Here is a 20063-nt window from a genome sequence, read left to right as displayed (position 1 = left end):
AAACGTGCTTCCACTTCTCTGTCATTATGTGACTTTTTGCTTTCACAGGTAGAGGGGTGCATTTCTTCTTTTTGAGATACTATGCATACCCATATATGTCCATATATATGATATTCTATGTGAAGAGGTCCATGAATCTAAGGAACACAACTTGCCCAACCTCTTTTTGCATATACCTGTGTGACCAGCGTCCAGATCAAAGAGGGGTGCGTTGTCCTGGTGGGAAAGCCTGCAAAGAGTGGGACACGTGGCTGTCCAGCTTCTAACAGGCGGTGAGGAATGAGATCTTGGGCTCTAGCTTGCTCTCCTTGGCTGCAGCCCGTCAATTAACAAGTGTCTAGTGACTACCTGCAGTGTTCTAGAAACTTTCTGGTGCAAAGCAGCAGTGCCCTTCCGCTGGTAAGTCAAATAGGAGTGGTTAATGTTTTTAGGCGTCTGGTTTATAGAACAGATTTTGCGTCATCTCTTATTTATTGCATGTCTGTTATTGATCATGTTCATTGGTTTGGGACCCGTTGCTTGGGAGTGGTACCCCCTTCCTTTCCACTTCACTCTGCCTTCCTCTTTCTAAAGTATTGTATCTTTATTACTTAGGGCCCCCCAAAAGGCATAATATTACGCTGCAGCTGAGAATGGCGACCCCCACAGAAGGCAGTAACCCCAGTGGCAGACTGACACCCCGGCTGCTGACACAGCTGCGGGAGCTGGAACCGCGGGTGGCCCGTCGACGCCTTTCCCAAGCCCGCCACCGAGCCACCCTGGCAGGGCTGTTCAGTGACCTCAGGAAGACCGTTTACTCCCACTCTGATCTCACAGCCTCAAAGGTATGGGGACCTGGGGGTGGGAGGGAGTGTCTCTACATGTCTAGGGACTGTGAGGCGGGTGGGGAACCGGCCAGGGGCTCCCACTCCTACTGCTCCCACGTGGAGGCCTACAGCCTGGGTGAGGTTTGGGATCCGATGTGGGCATCAGGGTGCACTGTTTGTGGCCACCCGGGGGGAAAGCATGAGCTGGCCGTTCCCGACCTGTGGCAGACCAGCCTGGCTCGGAGGGAAGTACTAGGACCTGGTTAGCCCACGGCTCCTGTAGGGGTCCCACGTGCGGATGGGGGTGAGCCTCCAGCAGCTGCTCCCGGACCCTGCATCTCCACCCTAACACACACACACGCGCGCACACTCGTACGCACATACACATGCACATGTGTGCAACTTGGTCCTCTCCCAAGGCAACAGAGCTCTCCAGGTAAGCATTCACCTTTTCCTGCCCTTGATTTCACCTCTCTCCTTCTGTGGCCTCCTTATTGCCTATTCATGCCCCTAGCAGAGCGTGGAGGAAGGGTCGGGGCACTTGGGGTGGTGCTGGAAAGAGCAGAGCTCCTGTCGCTACAGGAGCATTATAGGAGGCCTCCAGTAGGGATGGGGCCCTGACACCTTCCCCTTCCCCCTCCCCAGCTTCTTGAAACAGAGGACGGGCCAGAAAGGACCTGTCAGCCTGGGTGGTGGTGGCAGGACTGGGAGGAGGGCCTCCGTTCCCGGCTCCAGACCTGGCACTCTTTCCAGAGTCCAGCCCGTTGCCCTGTGACTGTTTTTAGCCAGTAGGTTTTCTCCCCTGGTCTGGTGCTTTCAGCGAAGCGACACTTAAGGAGGACAGGGACCATGAGCCCCCAGCCTCCTGCCAACAGAGCTAACACAGGACTCCCTCTGACTCACTGAGCACGCAGAGCTGCTCCTCAGCGGGCACAGAGCCAGAGCCTCTGCCAAGCTGTCATTGTATTTTATTTATTCTGTTTTATTATTATTTTTAATTTAAATTCAACTAATTAACACGTACCGTATTACTGGTTTCGGAGACAGAGGTCAGTGACTCATCAGTCTTGTATATCACCCAAGGGCTCATGGCATCACGTGCCCGCCTTAATGCCCATCACCCGGTTACCCCCTCCACCCCGCTCCGCTTCCCTCCAGCAGCCCTCAGTTTGTTTCTCATGATTAAGAGTCTCCTGTGGTTTGTCTTCCTCTCCGATTTTGTCTTGATTTTTTCCCCCTTTTCCCTATGCTCCTCTGTTTTGCTACTATTCAGTCATCATCAAAAAAAAAAAAAGAAAGAAAGAAAGAAAGAAAGAAAGAAAGAAAGAAAGAAATAAAGAAAGAAAAGAAAGAAATCTTGCCATTTGCAACAACGTGGATGGAACTGGAGGGTATTGTGCTAAGCTAAATAAGCCCATCAGAACAAGACAATTATCATATACGCTCTCACTCGTGTGGAACGTGTGAATGTGTCTCGATTGAGCTGTGCCTCCGAGCACCTTTGTGCAAGGTGCCATGTAGAGCTGCGAGTTTCTTAGCTGAAAGAATCAGAGTGGAGACCCCACCTGCTCCTGTAGAAGGGTGTGGAAGGCGAGAGGGGTGGGAGGGCTCTTCCTCCAGCATCCACCGAGCCAGCCTCAGGGGCTCAGGGCAAAGAGCCTGCCCTGCATCCTGTCCCCTGGGTGCGCAGGCTTCTGCTGTTCCAGGGGTACACTGGCAACCTCAAAGTCCCTGTCATTGGCCAGTGGGGAAGTGCGCGCGGACTGGCGGCAAACCAGAGCGAGAAGGAAGGAAAGGAAGTAAATGTAGAGGAAAACTGTCTTGCACCCCCCAAAGTCTGCACCTCACGACGTGGTGCCTGAGAGCCTGGTGGGTTGGCCTCCGTCACGTGAGACATGCTACCGGCCGGGCTTCGGTCACCATGTCTGTTAAACAGGGACAATAGTAACAGTGCCCTCAGAAGCCTTGGTGGCGTTCCAACAAGGTCACTGCGTGGAAAGATGGGGCGCTGTCACAGTGGCTCAAGTGTTGCTGTTGCTTCCAGTGTATTCGCTCCCCGAGTCCCCACGGTTCCATTCAGAGCGCCTCCCTTTACAGAGGAGGAAGCCGAGGGGCCAGGAAGCTAAGCCCATGTGCCCGCAATGGCACAGCCAGGAGACAGCGGGTGGAGCAGGCCTCTCCGGCCACCTCCTGTCTCTGTCCTGATGCGGGCAAAACTCAGAATTTTGCATTCGTGGCATCCCTGAGGCCACGCTCTGTTCTGCGGGAGTCATGGTGGCCCAGAGTCCTTTCGGTGTCCGAGGGCGGTCACAGCAAAACCCCAGGCACTGGGTGGCTCGAAACAACAGAAAATTACCGTGCTGGACGTCTGGAGGCTCCAAGTCCAAAATCACGACATCCACAGGGCCACGCTCCCTCGGAAAGCTCCAGGGGAGAAGCCTCGGCCGGCAATTCCTCGGTGTTCCTTGCCTTAGAGAAGCCTCACGGTGGTCACGTGGCCGCCTTCTCCCCATGTCTCCACCTTGTCCTGCCTCTGTGTGTGTTTGTCTCTGCATCCAAATGTCCCCACCTCATAAGGGCACCAGTCCTGTTGGATTAGGGCCTACTCTAAGGACCCCATTTTAGCTTGATTGCCTTTCTTTACGAAGGGCCAATTTCCAAACAGGGTCACCTTCACAGGTTCTGGGGCTTAGAACTTCAACATATCTTTTTCAGGGAGATATAATCTGACCCAGAACGAAGGCCCTAATCAGCATGCCAAAAAAAAAAAAAAAAAAATTCCAGAAAGAGAATTTCCTTGAACCGCACCTGGTTTCCCTGGCTCTGTCCCCACTGAGCCAACACAGTGGCTCACTCAGGACCAGATGGCTGGAATGACCTCACCTCATCCCGATTGAGCTCCGCATCTTCTTGGCACCTCCCGCTGGAATCAGCCCCCCCCCCATGTGTTCCCATGGCCCTTTGCTCCCAGGCCCTTCAGCGCTTACTGGATTCCAGCTTGTATTACGTGTAGTTGGTTTCCAAGCTTGTCTTGTCTTTCCTGCTGGAAAGCTGGGCCATTCTACCTGCTGTGAGCCCCCCAGCCCCGGGGGCTTAACACCTGTCTCTGCCTGTTACCTGTGCCCAATGAGCGGCTGTAGCTCCGGACAGGTATCAGGTGCCTGCGTAATAAACAACATTTAGCATTTCTTGTTTTTGAACAATCCTGCAGTTACCATTTGACTCTGTATGGAATACGGGGGAGAAGGAAGGAAAGAAGGAGGGGGGAGGGCAGTGCTCGTGACTTAGTCCTGCAGCAACAGGACATTCAGAGTCCGAGTGGACGGAGCATTTGAGGAGCTTTCGGGTCACCCAGAGCGGACGCATTTCGCAGATAACCACCGTGGTCAGCATAGCACCTAGCATAGCACATAAGCAGCCGGTTGCTCGTTGTGACAACTGAGCAAAGTTAATCCTGGGGTCTTGGGGCCAGCCTGGGGCTGCTCTTCTCTCACGTTGATTCCACTTTCAAGGAGTGTATGTAGCTGTTCCCTTCTGAAGCCCTAGTAGTTTGCCCAACACGGCTTGTTCCAAAATATTTGAAAATTTCTGTGAGAACCATTTCCAGAATACAAATGAAACTTCATGCCGCCTGCGTATCAGAACAAACTTCCCACCATTTTGATCGACAAATGTCAAGGAAGGTGACTTTGCATCTGAGGGAGTATGGCCTCAGACCGGGGAATGGACTCCCGTGGCGGAAAAACCCCGGTCTCTGCGGTGGAAAGCTGGCTTTTCAGCATTGCCCATCTCTGTCCCCAGTGGCAGGTTTTGAATAAGGCCAAGAATCACATTCAGGAGTTGGAACAAACCTTGGATAATCTGCTGAAGCTGAAAGGTAATAGATCCCCATCTGCCACCCCCATCTCCTTCCCAGGGAAAGACTGGTTCGTTTTTCCATTGATAAAGAGGGATTAGGGGTGCTTGGGTAGCTCAGTGGTTGAGTGTCTGCCTTTGGCTCAGGGTGTGACCCTGGTGTCCTGGGATTGATCAGACTCCTTACAGGGAGCCTGTTTCTCCCTCTGCCTGTGTCTCTGCCTCTCTCTCTCTGTCTCTCATGAATAAATAAATACAATCTTAAAAAAAAAAAAAGAAAGGAAAAAGAAAACAGAGGGATTGGGTTCAGCCAAGTGAACAAATACTGCATGCCCAGCGTGTGCCAGGCCCTACATCTGCGCCGGTCCAGTAGGGTTCATGCCCCTGCACTCAGGGACTTTACATCTGGACAGATAGACAGACACCATCAGGCACCTGATCCCATCTTGAGAGACCAGAGAGGAAGCCGACTGGGGTTTGTCACACTCAAAAGCAAAGGCAGGCATGGCTCCCTTTCTTGGCACTCAGTTTGGGAGAGGTGGTTGCCTGGGCATGTGGTGGAAACTAAACCTTAAAAGGGATATTTTGGTGTCTTGATTAAGAAGGGCCAGTTCTTTTATTTATTTTTTTTTAGGTTTTATTTAGATTTTATTTTATTTTATAAAAAAGATTTTATTAAGAGTCCCATGTGGGACTTGATCCCAGATCCCAGATCCCGGGATCCTGCCCTGAGCCAAAGGCAAACGCTCAATGGCTGCTCCACCCAGGCGTCCTGAGACGGGGCCAATGCAAGGAGCTTGTCCCCTCACCCCTAGAAGGAGAGGTGAAACTGGGCCCTTGACTCCCTAACACCAAACCTGGACGGGGTCAGGGACCCACTCATGGTCCACCTAGATCAGAAGGGCAGCAGAGACTCGACAAAGGCCAGACTTCCTCCTTTGAGACTCCGGCCTTCACCTCCCCAACAGAATCCTTCAACCTGGAGGATGGGAACGCAAACAGCTTAGAGGAAGTCAAGGCGGAGTATGCCAGCATGTACTCTGGAAATCCCAGGTAAGATCCCCAAGAACCACCTCACAATCAGCAAGGAGGGAAGGTCTCAGCGAGATAGACAATCACGTTGGTGTTTCCTATATGATTAGCCTCTGACCCCAACCCCATTCATCACATAAGCCATCCTTTTCTTACCAATTTGAGATTCACACTTAGTCCCATACTAAAATCTTATCAATACCTCTATCGTGTGCCCACATGAGAATGACTAAATTTCTTTTAAAATGATAATAATTGGGACTTTTCATTAGACACATTATAAACCTGCAGCAATTAAAGTGTGGTTCTGAGCTCAGGAATAGATTAATTATATTTTATAATTATTTTATTATGATTAATTACGAGTGAAATTCAGTGCCTTTGTTCAAGATCATTTGTATTTCCCTTCCCGGGAATTTTTGTGACTATTCTTTGCCCATTTTCCTCTTGGGTTGGTGGTGTTTTCCTTACATAGTTGTAGAAGCTCTCTATACTGAGAAGTTAGCTCTCTTTTAGGATATGACTTGCAAATAAATATCCCTTGGTCATTTGCTTTATTATTTTGCTTTTGATGTTTTTGTGTTTTGTTGTTGTTGTCTTGGCCACAGAAAAATGAAGTCTAACCTGTCAATCTGCTATCGTTACTTAGGTTTGCAAGAATACAAGGCCTCCTCTGCTCTGAAATTTAAAAAAAAGAAAAAAGAAAAAAAAAGGAATCCTCCTATGTTTTCTTCTGGTGCACTTGTTTTTAAACTCAACATGATACCGCCTAGGGATTACTACTATCAGGATGAAGAGGTTCTGGGGTACAAATCCCAGTTTTCCAACTTGTGTCATGTTGTTCTACTCTAAAAAAAAAAAAAGATTTATTTATTTGAGAGAGAGATGGCACGGGGGTGGGACAGAGAAATCTGGAGAGAGATTCTGAAGTGGACATCTCGCAGAGTGAGGCAGGGCTGGACCTCACTACGCCAGATCACAACCTGAGCCAAAACCGAGAGTAGGACGGTTAACCAACAGCGCTGCCAGGCGTCCTTGTTCCACTCCCTTAAAACCGCCTTTCAAAGAGCAGAATTTTAAAATCTTGATAAAGTCTAACTCTTCCATTTTTTTCTTTTTTAGGTGGAGCTTTTGGGTTAAACCTAAGTATTTTGTGTTTTGGGGTGCTATTGTACATGGTACTTTATAAAATTTCCCTTTCCAATTGTTCTTTGCTAGTATATAGAAATACTGTTGGTTTTCGTATGTTGACCTTGTATCTGGCCACCTTGCTAAACACCTTTCTCAGTTCTAGTCATATTCGTAGATTCTTCAGGATTTTTTACATAGATTACAGTGCTGTCTGCAAACAGAATCAGTTTTACTTCTTCCTTTCCAACCTCTATATCTTTTACTGCTTTTGTTCACCTTATTGGATGCCTAGAATCTTCAGTATGATTTTAGATAGAAATGGTAAGAGGGAACATCCTTGTCTTATCTCTGATCTTAGCAGAGAAATAGCTAATCTTTTACTCTTAAGTTTGACGTTAGCTGTAGATTTTTGTAGGTGCCCCCCCCTTTATGGAAGATTTTATTTATTTATTCATGAGACACACACAGAGAGAGAGAGGTAGCGACACAGGCAGAGGGAGAAGCAGGCTCCATGCAGGGAGCCCGAAGCGGGACTCAAACCTGGGACTCCAGGATCATGCCATGAGCCGAACGCAGGTGCTAAACCGCTGAGCCACCCAGGGATTCCCCTGTAGATGCCTTTTATCAGGTTAAGTTCCCTTCTATTCCTGGTTCGCTAAGAGTTTTTGTCATGAGCGGATGTTGAATTTTGCCAACTGCTTTTCTGCATCTGTTGAGGGGATCATATGGCTTTTCTTCTTTAGTCTGTTGATACAGTGAGTTCCATTGATTGACTTTCCACGTTTGAACCAGCCATCCTGCATTCCTGGGTCATGATGTGACCACACACACAGACTAAAATTGTGTTCAGAGTCTCAGTGTCACTGTTGATGAGGGACATTAGTTTGTCGTTCTCTTGTTTCTGTTTTCTCACCAGCCTGGTCTCAAATAAGGTTCATCAGAAAGGCTCTGCCACCTGGTGCCCAACTGAGGCAGTCGGGAAGGATGCTGAGGGGGAGGAAGAGGAGGAAGAGGAGGAGGAGGACCAAGACGAGGAGGAAGAGGAGGAAGAAGAGGAGGAGGAGGAGGAGGAGGAGGAGGAGGAGGAAGAGAAAAAAGTGGTGCTCTTGCACTCCCCAATCACCTTGTTGCCAGACCTCATGGAATTTGAACGGTGTGAACAGCTGAGAGGGGTGGCTTCGGGCACAGGCTGTGGGGAAGGGAACAGAGGCTCTGTCTGCGGCACGCGGTATCCTTTGTGCACACTCAGACCAGGCCCCAAATCTGGGAAGCTCCAGAATTTCCATACGGGAGGGGTTCAGGGTGGGCTAGAGAGAGAGCCTTAGAGCTGCATTGCACAGCACATACACTGAGCTGACTCAGACTGGGTATTTATTTGGGGTGACTGTGGGGGCTGTTGATGGGATTACAAGGACCAAACACCATATACCCACCACCACCACCAGCAGCAGCAGCTGTGTTACTGGTCTTATAGTAAGAAATACAGTGAACACCTGGCTCAAACCCCCCACTGCCACTCCCTGCCCTTCCGCAGACTCAAGCCCATGGCAGCCACGGTGGCCGCTGGAGGTATCGGCCCAATAGAAGGAGGCTCGCTCCACCGCTGAGCCTGACTGTCAGGCCCCGAGTCAGCAAGCCTCCTGGCCTGTCCGCACACTCGTGGGGAGTGGCGCTGAGCAGGCGATGCTCCTCGCCGTCTCGCCTTCGGGGAGAGGCTCTTGGGGACGGCAGGGAGACATGGGGAAGGACCCCAGGGCGGAGATCCACGTCCTCCGCGCTGGCTTCTGCTCTCTGAGCATCTAGGCCACGCAGACTGGGAAGGCCAAGCCCCTGGACACCACAGGGCTGCAGCGTCCTGAGGAACCGGTTCCCGGAGGGGCCGTGGTCCGCCAGCTTCCAGCCTCAGGTCTACCGTTTCTGTTCCAGGTACCTCAACTTCTACAAGCAGACGATGGACCTCCTGATCGGGAACGGGGTTGTCTCCTCCCAGGAGGTGATGCTCCCCATCGTCTCTGCGGCCATCTCCCACCTGTGGCAGAGCCTTTCTGAAGAGATGAAGGCCAGCCTCCTGCAGGCCTGGGCACAGAGGCACAGCACCCTCTCGAGCCTTGCGGGTGCCTGTCCGGAGCCGGCCTGCACCGAGGGCAGCACGAAGGACAGTGGGGTTGACAGCCAAGGAGCCAGCTGCTCGCTCGTCTCTACCCCGGAGGAGGTGAGCGCACCCTCCTGCGGTGGGTGGAGGGCTTCGCCGGGGAGCTGGTGTCCACGCTGCAGAACCCGACATCTGCCTGAGGTCACTCACCAGGTTTGAGGGAGGGGTTCGATTCAGACTCACACAGTGGGTTTCTGATTTATCCCACATAAGCTCCACAACCACGGGATGGTGTTTCTTTCCTCCTGCTTCCTGACCTTTCCGTAGGGATTAGAGAAGAGAAGGCTCAGAAGGTTGTATCAGTTGGGATTTTTTCTTTTTTTTAATGCAAGTTACTTGCTCATGAAACCATGGGGACATGTACTGCAGACAGTCAGGGAGGTCCCAGGGTCAGGAGGGCTTCCCACTGTCTCGGTGATGTCACCACGGACTTGGTTCTTCCCCTCTCCCTGCGGTGCCTCATCGTCAAGTTGGCATCTCACCTCCTCTCCCCACATGACCGGGGAGCTGCCCTGGTCCTTCGCAAATGCAGTTTCCTAAGGAGGCAGGTACCTGCAAACACCTTGGACCCACTGAATCAGAGTCCCTGCATTTTTTAAAAGATTTTATTTATTTACTCATGAGAGACAGAGAGAGAGAGGGGGGGGGGCAGAGACACAGGCAGAGGGAGAAGCAGGCTCCATGCAGTGAGCCCGACGTGGGACTTGATCCCGGGTCTCCAGGATCACGCCCTGGGCTGAAGGAGACACTAAACCACTGGATGCCCACCCCTCCGGGGATCTGCAGCCCTTGCATTTTTAACAGATGCCCTGGGGTAACTGATGCACGAGGGCATTATTGGAGGGAACGCCCAGTGCAGAAACGCAACGGTCACCTGTCACTCCACCAGCCTTTGACTTCTCATCTGTTTGTCCACTAATATTGGGCCCACAATGAGAGGACGTGTTCTCCTCCGTCGTGGCCGGAGCAGGGCCAGGACACCAGCCGCGGAAGAGACCATGCGTCAGCCAGCCTAGGTGTCCAGAAGTGCCTGGCCCTGGGGTCTCACACAGAGCAGGCAAAAGGAAAATACATGCCAAACGTGTGGACAAGCCTGTCAAACTGTAAACTGTGTGTGTGTGTGTGTGTGTGTGTGTGTGTGCACGTTTGCAGCATGAACCTTTCCTCAAGAAAGAGCAGACCCAAGCCAGAATCCAATAATGACCCCAGATTGTGCACGCAGCTTCTCTTACCTTTCTCGGGAAGGGCTGAGGGCTCGTATTCTTCTGGAGTTGGGGGGGGGGGGGCTGGCAGCAGATCCATCAGCGGTGCCCAGCTCAGGGCTTTACCACACCCAGTCCCCAGGCCTGGGCCAGCCGGGGTTGGTGCCACGATGAGCGGAACGGAGAACAGTTCTGCCCAGGGCAGGGACAGAGCCACCGTTACCCCACTTTGGCTCCTAAGTCAGTTACAGTGAGACCTATCCTATTGCTCCTGGTCCACCTGGAGAGGTTCTTCGGCAGAACGACTGTGTGTGGGGCCAGCCGGTGGGGGGCGGGGGTGTAGTAGGGTCAGGTGTGCCTGGGAGGCCGGTAAGTGTGCTGGGTGCTCCAGACCACCACAGAGCCTGGCAGTGCCCCCACCCCCCTGCCCAGGCTAGCTGCGAGGGCGCTGTGCATAGATGAGGACACTGTGTGGCCCAGAACCTCACTGGGTAAGGCCTAGGACCTGGCTGCGGGCCTGCTGGGAAAGAACACAGAGTGGATGGATGGGCTTCTGGGCTGGTCCTTTCAGTGACCTCTTTCCAGATCCTCCTTGAGATGAGCAAAGGAATATTACAAAGAAGGACACCGTAAAATGTCCAGAAGATCCAGAAGATCGGGGCATCTGGGTGGCTCAGTGGTTGAGCATCTGCCTTTGGCTCAGGTTGTGATCCCGGGGTCCTGGGATTGAGTCCCATATCGGGCTCCATGCAGGGAGCCTGCTTCTCTCTGCTGGTGACTCTACTTCTTTAAAAAAAAAAAAAAAAAAAAGATCCAGAAGATCGCGAGAACGGCCATCCACATGGCCAGAGTCCCATACAGTTCAGGGGAAGCAAATTGTTAGAAGACAGGAAGGACAGCAGACCTCCAGAGAAAGAGCAGTGTGTCCCAGGTGAGGGGACAAGAGGGACCCTGCGGACCCTGCCAGAGCCTGCCAACCCAGGGCCCGAGAGCTCCCTCTCCTCTTCTCAGCTGTCAGACACAGTGATGCATGCCCAGTGAAAATTTTAAGATGAGAACACCCCATGCAATATTTGGGCCCTTCTTGCGCTACGAAATTATTCATTCTTTATCTAAAAATTCAAATGTAACAAAGCATCCCGCACCCGTACTTGCTAAATCCTACATTACTCGTTGTAGATGACGGTCTTGCAGAGTGTGTAATAGTCTTCAAAAGTTAAAACAGGACTGAAAAACTATCTAAATGATGGCAAGATTGGAAATACAGGAAATGACCGGAGGGAACTAGGTCAATATGTCAACACTGGATCTCTCTGGGTAAAACCGTTTCTCAGTGATTTTTATTATTTTATCTGTTTCTGTTTTCCAAAATTTCTGCAATGAACATGTGTTTCTTCTATAAAGCAGGTAATATTCAATAAGAGCTAACATACTGGAGGCGTTACTATGTGCTGGGTACTTCACGTACCTCATCTCATTTAATTCCTGCAACATCCCTATAGGTAGGCCCGGTCGTGATTCCCTTTGTGTAAGAGGAGGCCTGGAGAAATGAGGCCGCTTGTCTGAGGTCACACGGCTTCGTGAGCAGCACGACCGGGAGCTGGCTCCCCTGCAGCCTCAGCCCCAGAACCGCCAACCTCCTACCCCGCCGTCCTGACGCGAACCCTGGGTGCCAAGAGCCTCCGCGCCTGGGGAGGTGTAGATGAGTCCTCTTCCAGCGTAAATGGAAGCCTGGCTCTGGCTGCTGCATCTCGTGCCTGAGCTCTCACCTTCTAGAAGAAGACCCAGGGGTGCCTGGGTGCTTCAGTCGCTTAGGTGTTTGACTTGGTTGCGGCTGGGGTAGTGATCTCAGGGTCGCGAGACTGAGCGCTGTGTCGGGCTGTGTGCTGGGCACGGAGGCTGGAGGCTGCGTGGGATGCTCTCTCCTCTCCCTCTGTCCCTCCCCACCCCTGCCCTGCTCATCGCCCCCTCTCTCTCTAAAGAAAGAAAGAAAAAAAGAGAAAGACGGACAACCACAGTCTTTGGTGCTTACTGCCCCCCCCACCCCGCTCTGGGTGGCAAGCGCTTACAGGCACCTCCCAGGAAGCTCACCAGGCCGCGACCCTGCATTTGGGCCCCAGCCTTCCCACACCCACCCTTTGGGACTGAGGGGTGAGGAGGGAGCCTCCCCGCCGCCAGCCGCCCAGAGCAAGCGCCCAGCTGTAGTTCTTTCTGACACACCGTGCTCTGTGCCTTCCTTCAGATACTCTTTGAAGATGCCTTCGATGTGGCGAGCTTCCTGGACAAAAGCGAGGCTCCAAGTACTTCTAGCTCTAGGTGAGGAGGGGGCAGGGCCCCGTGTGTGCAGCGTGTTTAGGAGCCGCTCCCCTGCGGCCCCCGAGGGAGCCAATTCCGCGCAGTCCTTAAAGACCCACTCTGGTCTGTGGCTCCTGGGGCTGGGCCTGGGATCGGATGGCGCCGCTGGCGCCCCGGCCCAGGGCTGGGTGGCCGCGGGTTGTCCCCACCGCGCTGTCTTCCCCGAGGGAGGGGGCCGGGGGCGGCTTGCAGCGGTGTCGGCCTGAGAGGCGGGCGGCTCCAGGGCATCGAGAACCTGTGGCCACGTGGAACCGGCCTGTCCCTGCGCAGGAGGCGTCTGAGCATGGGGGGAGCAGCGGCTTTCCGGGCTGCTGCGCGGAGAGAAGGGAGGAGGGGACAGCCGGTGGCCCATGAAGTGAGAAAACACAAAGCAGGATCTGGGGAGATTCCAGAACGAGCAGCTTGATTCAACCTGCAGCACGGAGGGGGGGGGGGGCACCTTCGCAAAGAGAGCTAGCTTAGCATCGAGATTTCATGCTAAGTTTGAAAAGCTGTGGTCTTAACAGGGCCCAGGCCCTTCCAAAGGCTAAAAAGAAGCCCGGAACATTCCGTTTTCCTGCTTCGGGTGGGAGGCGACTGCTGCCTCGTGTGCCAGCGAGTATCCTCCCTCCCTCCCTCCCCAGGCGGCGCGGCCAGCCCGTCCCTGCTCACCGGCCTCCACACACTTGTCCAAATTCGCCAAAGTGCTTTTTAGGGGTGACACAAGCTCTTCTCAGCTGTGCATGGAGTTTGGTTTTGCTGAAACAGGCTGGAGGCAGACTTTTCCTATTTCTGAGCCAGGCTCAGGCTGTGAGGACCAGTTTGTGCCAGAATGTTCTTGCCAAGCAGTATCTGGAACTCTTTACTCTACTGGGAGAACCGGAAAACAGTCTATTAAAAAATGTTTTCTGCTATCCTTGGAAAAGGCAGGGATCACTTCCAGAGGGTTCCTTCACAACTAGTGGGGTCTCGCCCTGAGAGGGTGTGAGGTCAACACATAGGCTGACCCAGCACCTCTTGAGGCTCTTATTTTAAATATTTTATTTATTCATGAGAGACACAAAGAGAGAGAGAGGCAGAGACTCAGGCAGAGGGAGAAGCAGGCTCCGTGCAGGGAGCCCGATGTGGGACTTGATCTCAGGACCCCGGGGTCATGCCCTGAGCTGAAGGCAGACGCTTCACCACTGAGCCCCCCAGGCATCCCACCTCTCAAGGCTTCTGAAGTCGTTGGGCTGCACCCCCCACCGCCGCCCCCATCCCAGGAAGGCAATGGGAAGGAGTTTGCAAAACAGGCTGCCTCCCTTCAGGACACCTTGTGCTCCGTGCTCCCCTCCTGCAGAGGGAAGGCATCCCAGAGCCCGACCTCAGGTGTGGCCTGTGCCCCCCAAGCTCCTGGGCAGCTGTGGGGGACCAGATGCAGCTATACGAGGGTGGCCCCGAGGGAGAGAGGCACCTGTGCTCCTTCTTCCAGAGGCCACCGCTCAGAATGCTAAATTAGGGCACGGAAGCCAGTCTCCCGAGGGTGACCACACTTTTCCCGTGGGCTCCACACATGACGGCGGAGCAACACAGGCCTCCCGGAATTCACCTGGGTGCTTACTGGTGCTTGATTCACACCGTGATCCAGGTATCTTAGCAGGTGCCAGCAGAGGCCACAGATGAGGAATCTAAATACTGTTTCTTCTCCTTTCTGTTGTCAGCTCGGTGTTTGCCAACTGCAACCCAGAATATCCGGAGGAGAAGTTTCAGCTCTACATGCAGATCATCGAGTTTTTTAAAGGCCTTTGCTGTGTTAACACTCAGTTAAAACAGGTAGGACAGAGCAGAGTGGAGGAGACCTCGGCTCGCCTCCCTTAGGCTGGCAGGAAGGAGTGTTGAACCCCCCCACTGGAGGCCCCAGCGCCTCATTCTCTTGGCCTGCTCTGAGGCCAGTGGGCATCAGCCTGATACACTCTGGGGGTTGGAAGACATCCAGGGAAATGGAGGGCAGCCTGAGATGAGGAGCCCCCCGAGTGGCCAGCAGGTCCCAGGGGCCTGACCCTTGGCCTGCATCTGTCAATGTTGTGTGACCGCTCGGCCCCTTTCCAAGAGGCCCAGCCGTTCTGTTGTCTTCTGAGACTCTGGGCTAATGTTTGCTGTCGGCGTTTGAAGGGAGTCATTTCTGCTTCCCAAGAGCTGACTGTGTCTTGATTAGAAGGTACATTCCAGAAACTTCTGGAGGAAAGGGAAGTTATGCCTGAGCCACCAAGGGGACAGGCCCTTTCAGATTCATAGCCAAGGATTTTCCCCACTAATTCAGCAAAGATACAGCTGTTTCTTTAAAAAAAAAAAAAAGTAAGCAGTTGGGGATCCCTGGGTGGCTCAGTGGTTTAGCACCTGAGCCTTCGGCCCAGGGTGTGATTCTGGAGTCCCGGGATCAAGTCCCACGTCGGGCTCCCTGCACGGAGCCTGACTCTCCCTCTGCCTGTGTCTCTGCCTCTCTCTCTCTCTCTGTCTCTATGTCTCTCATGAATAAATAAATAAAATGCCGCTCTCTAGAGATATCCTACATATATTTATATATTCTTTCAAACACAAGTGAGGAACTATGCTATCCATTGTGTTGTAATATATATATATATTTTAATTTGAGAGAGCTAGAAAGAGAGAGCACATGAGTGGGAGGAGGGGAGGGACAAAGAGAATCTCAAGTAGACTCCCCACTGAACGCAGGCTCCATCTCCAGATGCTGAGATCATGACCTGAGTGGAAACTACGAGCTGGATGCCAACCAGACTGAACCACCCAGGCTCCCCCTCTTTTCTTTTTAAATAGTATGTCCCACAGAGGACGACCTTTTATTCCTTTTATTTCCAACAGCTGCATGGTAACCACTGGGTGGGTGCATGGTGGTGTAATTCACTGTCCTCCATGGATGGGCATTTGGATAAAGCTTTGAGAGGCCTCCTCACTCTCTTATGGGATCCTGGAAACACCCCAAAAACCAGTTCTGTTGTGTGCAGGAAAACCCTTTCTGAAGATCATGGAGTGTGGAGTTGAGTGAGATGGAAGTGGGACCCCCCCCCATAGCCCTTACTTCCTGGCTGGGAGCTGGAGAAGGTGTAGCAAGAGATGGGGGTAGACCCTGAGGGAGATGCTGGGGCCTTCCTTCCATCTGCCTGGGGCCCGGCATCGACACTCTTCCCCCCTGTGTTTTGCAGGAACCAGACCTCCCCATTGACGATGAGATGATAATGCTGAGGTGCATGGAGACCTTTGACGATGAAGATCTGTGATACGGCAGGGCTGGGAGGGGAGGGCATGAACAACGAGGTGGGCATTCATGCCGGCAGCCGAGGCTGTTCCTGCTGCCGCCTCCCCGGACGTTTGAGAGTGGCTGTCCCAGAGCATTTGGAAGGTTCCAGTTTCTGATTATTATAAAGTCTTTGAAAGCAGTGTGGCCCTGCGTGCATGTTTCAGGGTTGTCTGGTGCAAGTAGTTAGCCTGGCTGCTGCAAGGCACACACCGCTCCTCCTCTGCTCCTATTCAGGGGGTCCCTGGATGCAGCCTGGCTGAAGCCCTGGCCACGGGCCTTTCCAGAAAGGACAGGCAGGAGCTGTCCCAGAGGCACCATGACATTAGGTACTTGCAGCACACTTTGGGCTCAGGGCATAGTTCTGGAGGGCTCTGGAGAGTTCTGGAGGCCACGCACTGAACCTGCAGGCTCTGGGAGCCCAGGAATGGTGCTGCCCACCTCGGAGCCACAGGACGTCAGGGTAGAACCAGCTTCATCTGCTTCCACTGCTGATTAAGGCCCCTACATGGAGCTCAAGCCAGGCTGCATGGTGCTCTGAGTGCTTTCTGGCGAGGTTCCTAGGCAGGCACACAGGGTGTGACAGTAGATGCTATGTGTCCACTTGACCCAGGTATTTATTTGGTCAAACACTATTCTCCATGCTTCTTTAAAGGTATCTTTAGATGAGATGAACATTTAAACCAGTAGACGTTGAGTAAATATGGAGGAATTACCCTCCAGAATAGGGGCCAGCTTCATCCGACCAGGTGAAGGACTGAATAGAACAGAAAACTGACCTCCCGCGAGGTCACCTGTGACCACCTTCACCTGCCCGGTCTGTCAGCTGACCCTGCAGAGTTCAGACATTGCAGCTTCTACAATCACACGCGCCCGTTCCTTAAAATCTTGTGTGTGTGTCCGCACATGTATGTAGTGTGCAGGTGCGTCTGTCATGTGGACATGCACATGCGCACACGCACGTCCTGCATCCTAGGGGCTCTGTTTCTCTAGGGGACTCTGACACACCCACGAGTGTGCGGAGGCCGGGCTCCCTGGCCTTCCAGTCCCTCATCACAATGACGGCCACCGCCTCCCCGAAGGCCTCCCCGGAAGAAGCCGAGGCAGGCTAAGTGTTAGGACCCAGGCGCAGGCACCCACCTGCTCTCGGCCCCAGCGCCCACCCTGTGCCTGCACCCCGCACAGGCCCACCCCAGGGACCCCCCAGGGCTGCTAGGCAAGGACTGTAGCCACAGCTTGACTGTTTATAAACAACCAAACCGGGGTGGGGGGTGGGGTGGGCGTAGGGCGGAAGGGCTTTCTCCTCGGGGGTGCCCACACCTGTGCTGGGAAGGAAGGAAGGGAAAGAGGCGCCCTGGTGGCCTCAACGCCCAGACGCCCGGTGCTCACCACCAGCCCCGGCCAGGCCACAGTCAGAAACAAGCCAGCGTGTGGGAAAGCACGAGTCAGACTTTACAGACGTGCCCGCGCGTAGCAGGCCCTCGAGGAACCTGGCTCTGGCCGCACCCAGGCCCAGGTAGTCCTGGAGCGTGGGCGCAGGGGGGCCTGGTCAGAGTGGCCTCCGTGGAACCAACGCCGTGTCCTCTCGCCCACAGCCACGTGCTAGGAGTGTCCCCACCTGCACTCCGCCCCCCTGACAGCCCCTGCGGCCCACCCCGCAGGGCTCACTGGGTGGATGTATTAAAGTCCCCCGAGCTGCTGGCTGTCCCCCCCCCCCCACCTGGGCCTCTGCTGGTCCTCCTGCGACCTGACTGACGACATCCTCCCGTATCGGCCAGAACTGCACCTGTCAGCACAACAGACCCCCCAGGATGGGTACAAGGGGGCGGGGGTGTAGGCATTCATCACCGAGGCTGCAACCCTGAAGCCTGCGCCCCAGCCAGCTGGACCCTCAGGCGGGCGTTAATGCTGCAGGTGGGGGGCCGGTTAAAATAAGGGCCCAAGGAGGCCAGTAGGTTGAGGGAGTTCTGACCCTCCGGGGAGCCGACCTGAGCAAGCCAGAGCCTACGGCAGAGCCGGCGCACCCGCTTCTGAGAAAGTGCAATTCAGGAACAGTCCATGCGACCGCGACGCGGGAAGGTCCATCCGAGCACGACGCAGGAAGGTCCAGCAGGGGGCGATCCGGGAAGGTCCAGCAGGGGGCGACGCGGGAAGGGTCCAGCAGGGGGCGACGCGGGAAGGTCCAGCAGGGGGCGACGCGGGAAGGTCCAGCAGGGGGCGACGCGGGAAGGTCCAGCAGGGGGCGATCCGGGAAGGTCCAGCAGGGGGCGACGCGGGAAGGTCCAGCAGGGGGCGACGCGGGAAGGTCCAGCAGGGGGCGACGCGGGAAGGTCCAGCAGGGGGCGACGCGGGAAGGGTCCAGCAGGGGGCGATCCGGGAAGGTCCAGCAGGGGGCGACGCGGGAAGGGTCCATTAGGGCGCCCGAGCCAGGATGCGGGGCTGGAGCAGCAGGAGCTGAGAGAGGGTGCGGGGGCAACGGGGGCGAGCTCCTCACCTCCTGGCCGAGCCAGCGGGACGGGGGCGGAGGGGAGCTGCTCCTGCGGCCAAGGCCCCCGCCCCGCAGGCCTCCTCCTGCTCCCGGCGCCCCAGGACCACCCAGCCGTGGGCTCTGCGGGGCTTGGGCGCCCACCGCGGCTCCCGCCTCGGCGCTGAGACGCTGGGACTGGGTTTTGCTGGAGGGACGGGAGCCCGCCGGCGGCCGCGTGCGCGGACCGGGGGGCAAGGGCGCCGCGCTCCTCACAGCCTGGTGGCCCCGGCAGCCTCCGGGGTGTCTCCGCGGGGATCGGGGCACAGGCCGGCCAGCTGGCTCCCCGCCGGCGGCGCTTCCCCAGCCTCCAGCCGCGGCCAGAACGGGAGGTGCCGGAGGCGGGGGCGGGCGGCCGGGCCGCAGGGCAGGCAGGGGAGGCCGTACACCTGCAGGGTCGCCGCGGTCTCCTGGGGCTCCTGGACCTGGTGCCACGCCCGCAGGCCTCTCTCCTCCGGGCTTCCTGCGGGGAGGCGGCCGGTCGGGGCGCGGCGGGCACTGGCGCCCTCTCGGCACCCCCACCCACCCGCCGGGGCCCCGCCTGCCCCGCGCCCAGCTGTCACATCTGGGGGCGCTGGGACGTCCCCGAGCTCCCAGCGCCGCGGGGCACCCCCTCCCTCCCTCCCTCCCTCCCTCCCTCCCCTTCAACCAGCCGGTCTGTCCACGCTTAGTTTCTAGAATGCGAGTGCACCTGACACTTGGCCCAGAGAACAGATGTGGCCAATAGAGGGCCACGAGGCAGGTGCTATCCTAAAGGTCCTCTCGAGAGGCCGTGGAAGGTCCAAGAAGGGAGCATTGAAAGCCATCCGTGGGCAGCCCGGGGGGCTCCGCGGTTTAGCGCCGCCTTCAGCCCAGGGCGTGATCCTGGAGACCCTGGATCGAGTCCCGAGTCCCGCATCGGGCTCCCTGCATGGAGCCTGCTTCTCCTCCCTCTGCCTGTGTCTCTGCCCTCCCCTCTCTCTGTGTGTCTCACATGAATGAATAAAATCTTAAAAAAAAAAAAAGAAAAAAGAAAGAAAGCCATGCGTGACGGCGGCCCTGCACGCCTCGCCAGACATCCTCAGCACCCAGAGACTCAGTCTTGGACCTTGGGACACTGTTACCCTCCATTCTCATTGTTCTCCCCCACCCCACCCCACCCCCATTAGCCTGTGAGCTTCTGGAAGGTGGTAGGCGTGTCTTTCTGCTTTTTGCATTCTCAGGACATAGCACCTGGGACACAGTAAGTGTGCAAGTGTTTGATAGGTCTTTATAGAAAGAGAAGGAAGGAAGGAAGAGACAGAGAAAGAAGGGAAAGGGGAAGGGAAGGGAAAGAAGAAAGGAAAGGGAAGGGAAGGGAAGGAAAGGAAAAAGAAGGGAAGGGAAGGGAAGGGAAGGGGAGGGAGAGGGAAGGGAAGGGAAGGGAAGGGAAGGGAAGGGAAGGGAAGGGAAGGGGAAGGGAGGGAGGGGAAGGGAAGGGAAGGGGAAGGGAAGGGAAGGGAAGGGAAGGGAAGGGAAGGGAAGGGAAGGGAAGGGAAGGGAAGGGAAGGGAAGGGAAGGGAAAGAAAACATGTGTTCTCTCCAACTAGACTTTGGGCACTTAGCTGTTTTTCTTTTTGCTTCTGGTGTGTTTCTCACCTTCGGGACCTGTTACAGCTGAACTGAGTCCCCCCCACCCCCAATAGTATTTTGAAGCCCTAACGCCCCTACCTCAGAACACAAATATATTTGGAGATAGGACCTTGAAAGAAGTGAT

General features: G+C 54.9%; 2 protein-coding genes across 8 annotated transcripts in view; one reads left to right on the top strand and one right to left on the bottom strand.

The window, feature by feature from the left end:
* The first annotated feature begins 632 nt into the window (after window positions 1-632).
* On the top strand, window positions 633-15787 carry STRA8 (stimulated by retinoic acid 8). Its single transcript, XM_055334912.1, has 8 exons — window positions 633-824; window positions 4608-4683; window positions 5630-5714; window positions 7741-7977; window positions 8751-9036; window positions 12421-12494; window positions 14213-14324; window positions 15713-15787. Exons 1-8 carry the CDS (start codon window positions 633-635, stop codon window positions 15785-15787), a joined length of 1137 nt encoding a protein of 378 aa, XP_055190887.1.
* Window positions 11497-20063, bottom strand: part of LOC129515836 (solute carrier family 23 member 2-like) — a 52561-nt gene continuing 43994 nt past the window's right edge. For 2 of the 7 annotated variants that reach the window (XM_055334909.1, XM_055334910.1), the window contains one exon: window positions 11497-18791. In XM_055334909.1, the coding sequence (XP_055190884.1) occupies window positions 18541-18791 (251 nt within the window). In that variant the 3' untranslated portion in view covers window positions 11497-18540. The remainder of the gene's footprint in view (window positions 18792-20063) is intronic. The other 5 variants (XR_008665657.1, XR_008665658.1, XR_008665659.1 and 2 more) reach the window with 5 other exon arrangements.

Source organism: Nyctereutes procyonoides, unplaced genomic scaffold (assembly GCF_905146905.1).
Source record: "Nyctereutes procyonoides isolate TBG_1078 unplaced genomic scaffold, NYPRO_anot_genome, whole genome shotgun sequence".
Classification (NCBI taxonomy): Eukaryota; Metazoa; Chordata; class Mammalia; order Carnivora; family Canidae; genus Nyctereutes; species Nyctereutes procyonoides.
Note: the sequence above shows the minus strand (reverse complement) of the source record. Positions and strands in the feature narration are given on the sequence as shown.

Bases quoted from the DNA above. Each gene is read 5' to 3' on its own strand.
- STRA8 (XM_055334912.1), top strand. From the start codon at position 633: ATGGCGACCCCCACAGAAGGCAGTAACCCCAGTGGCAGACTGACACCC. The intron at 825-4,607 runs GTATGGGGACCT...CTCTGTCCCCAG, and splicing joins CTGATCTCACAGCCTCAAAG to TGGCAGGTTTTGAATAAGGC. The intron at 4,684-5,629 runs GTAATAGATCCC...CCTCCCCAACAG, and splicing joins TAATCTGCTGAAGCTGAAAG to AATCCTTCAACCTGGAGGAT.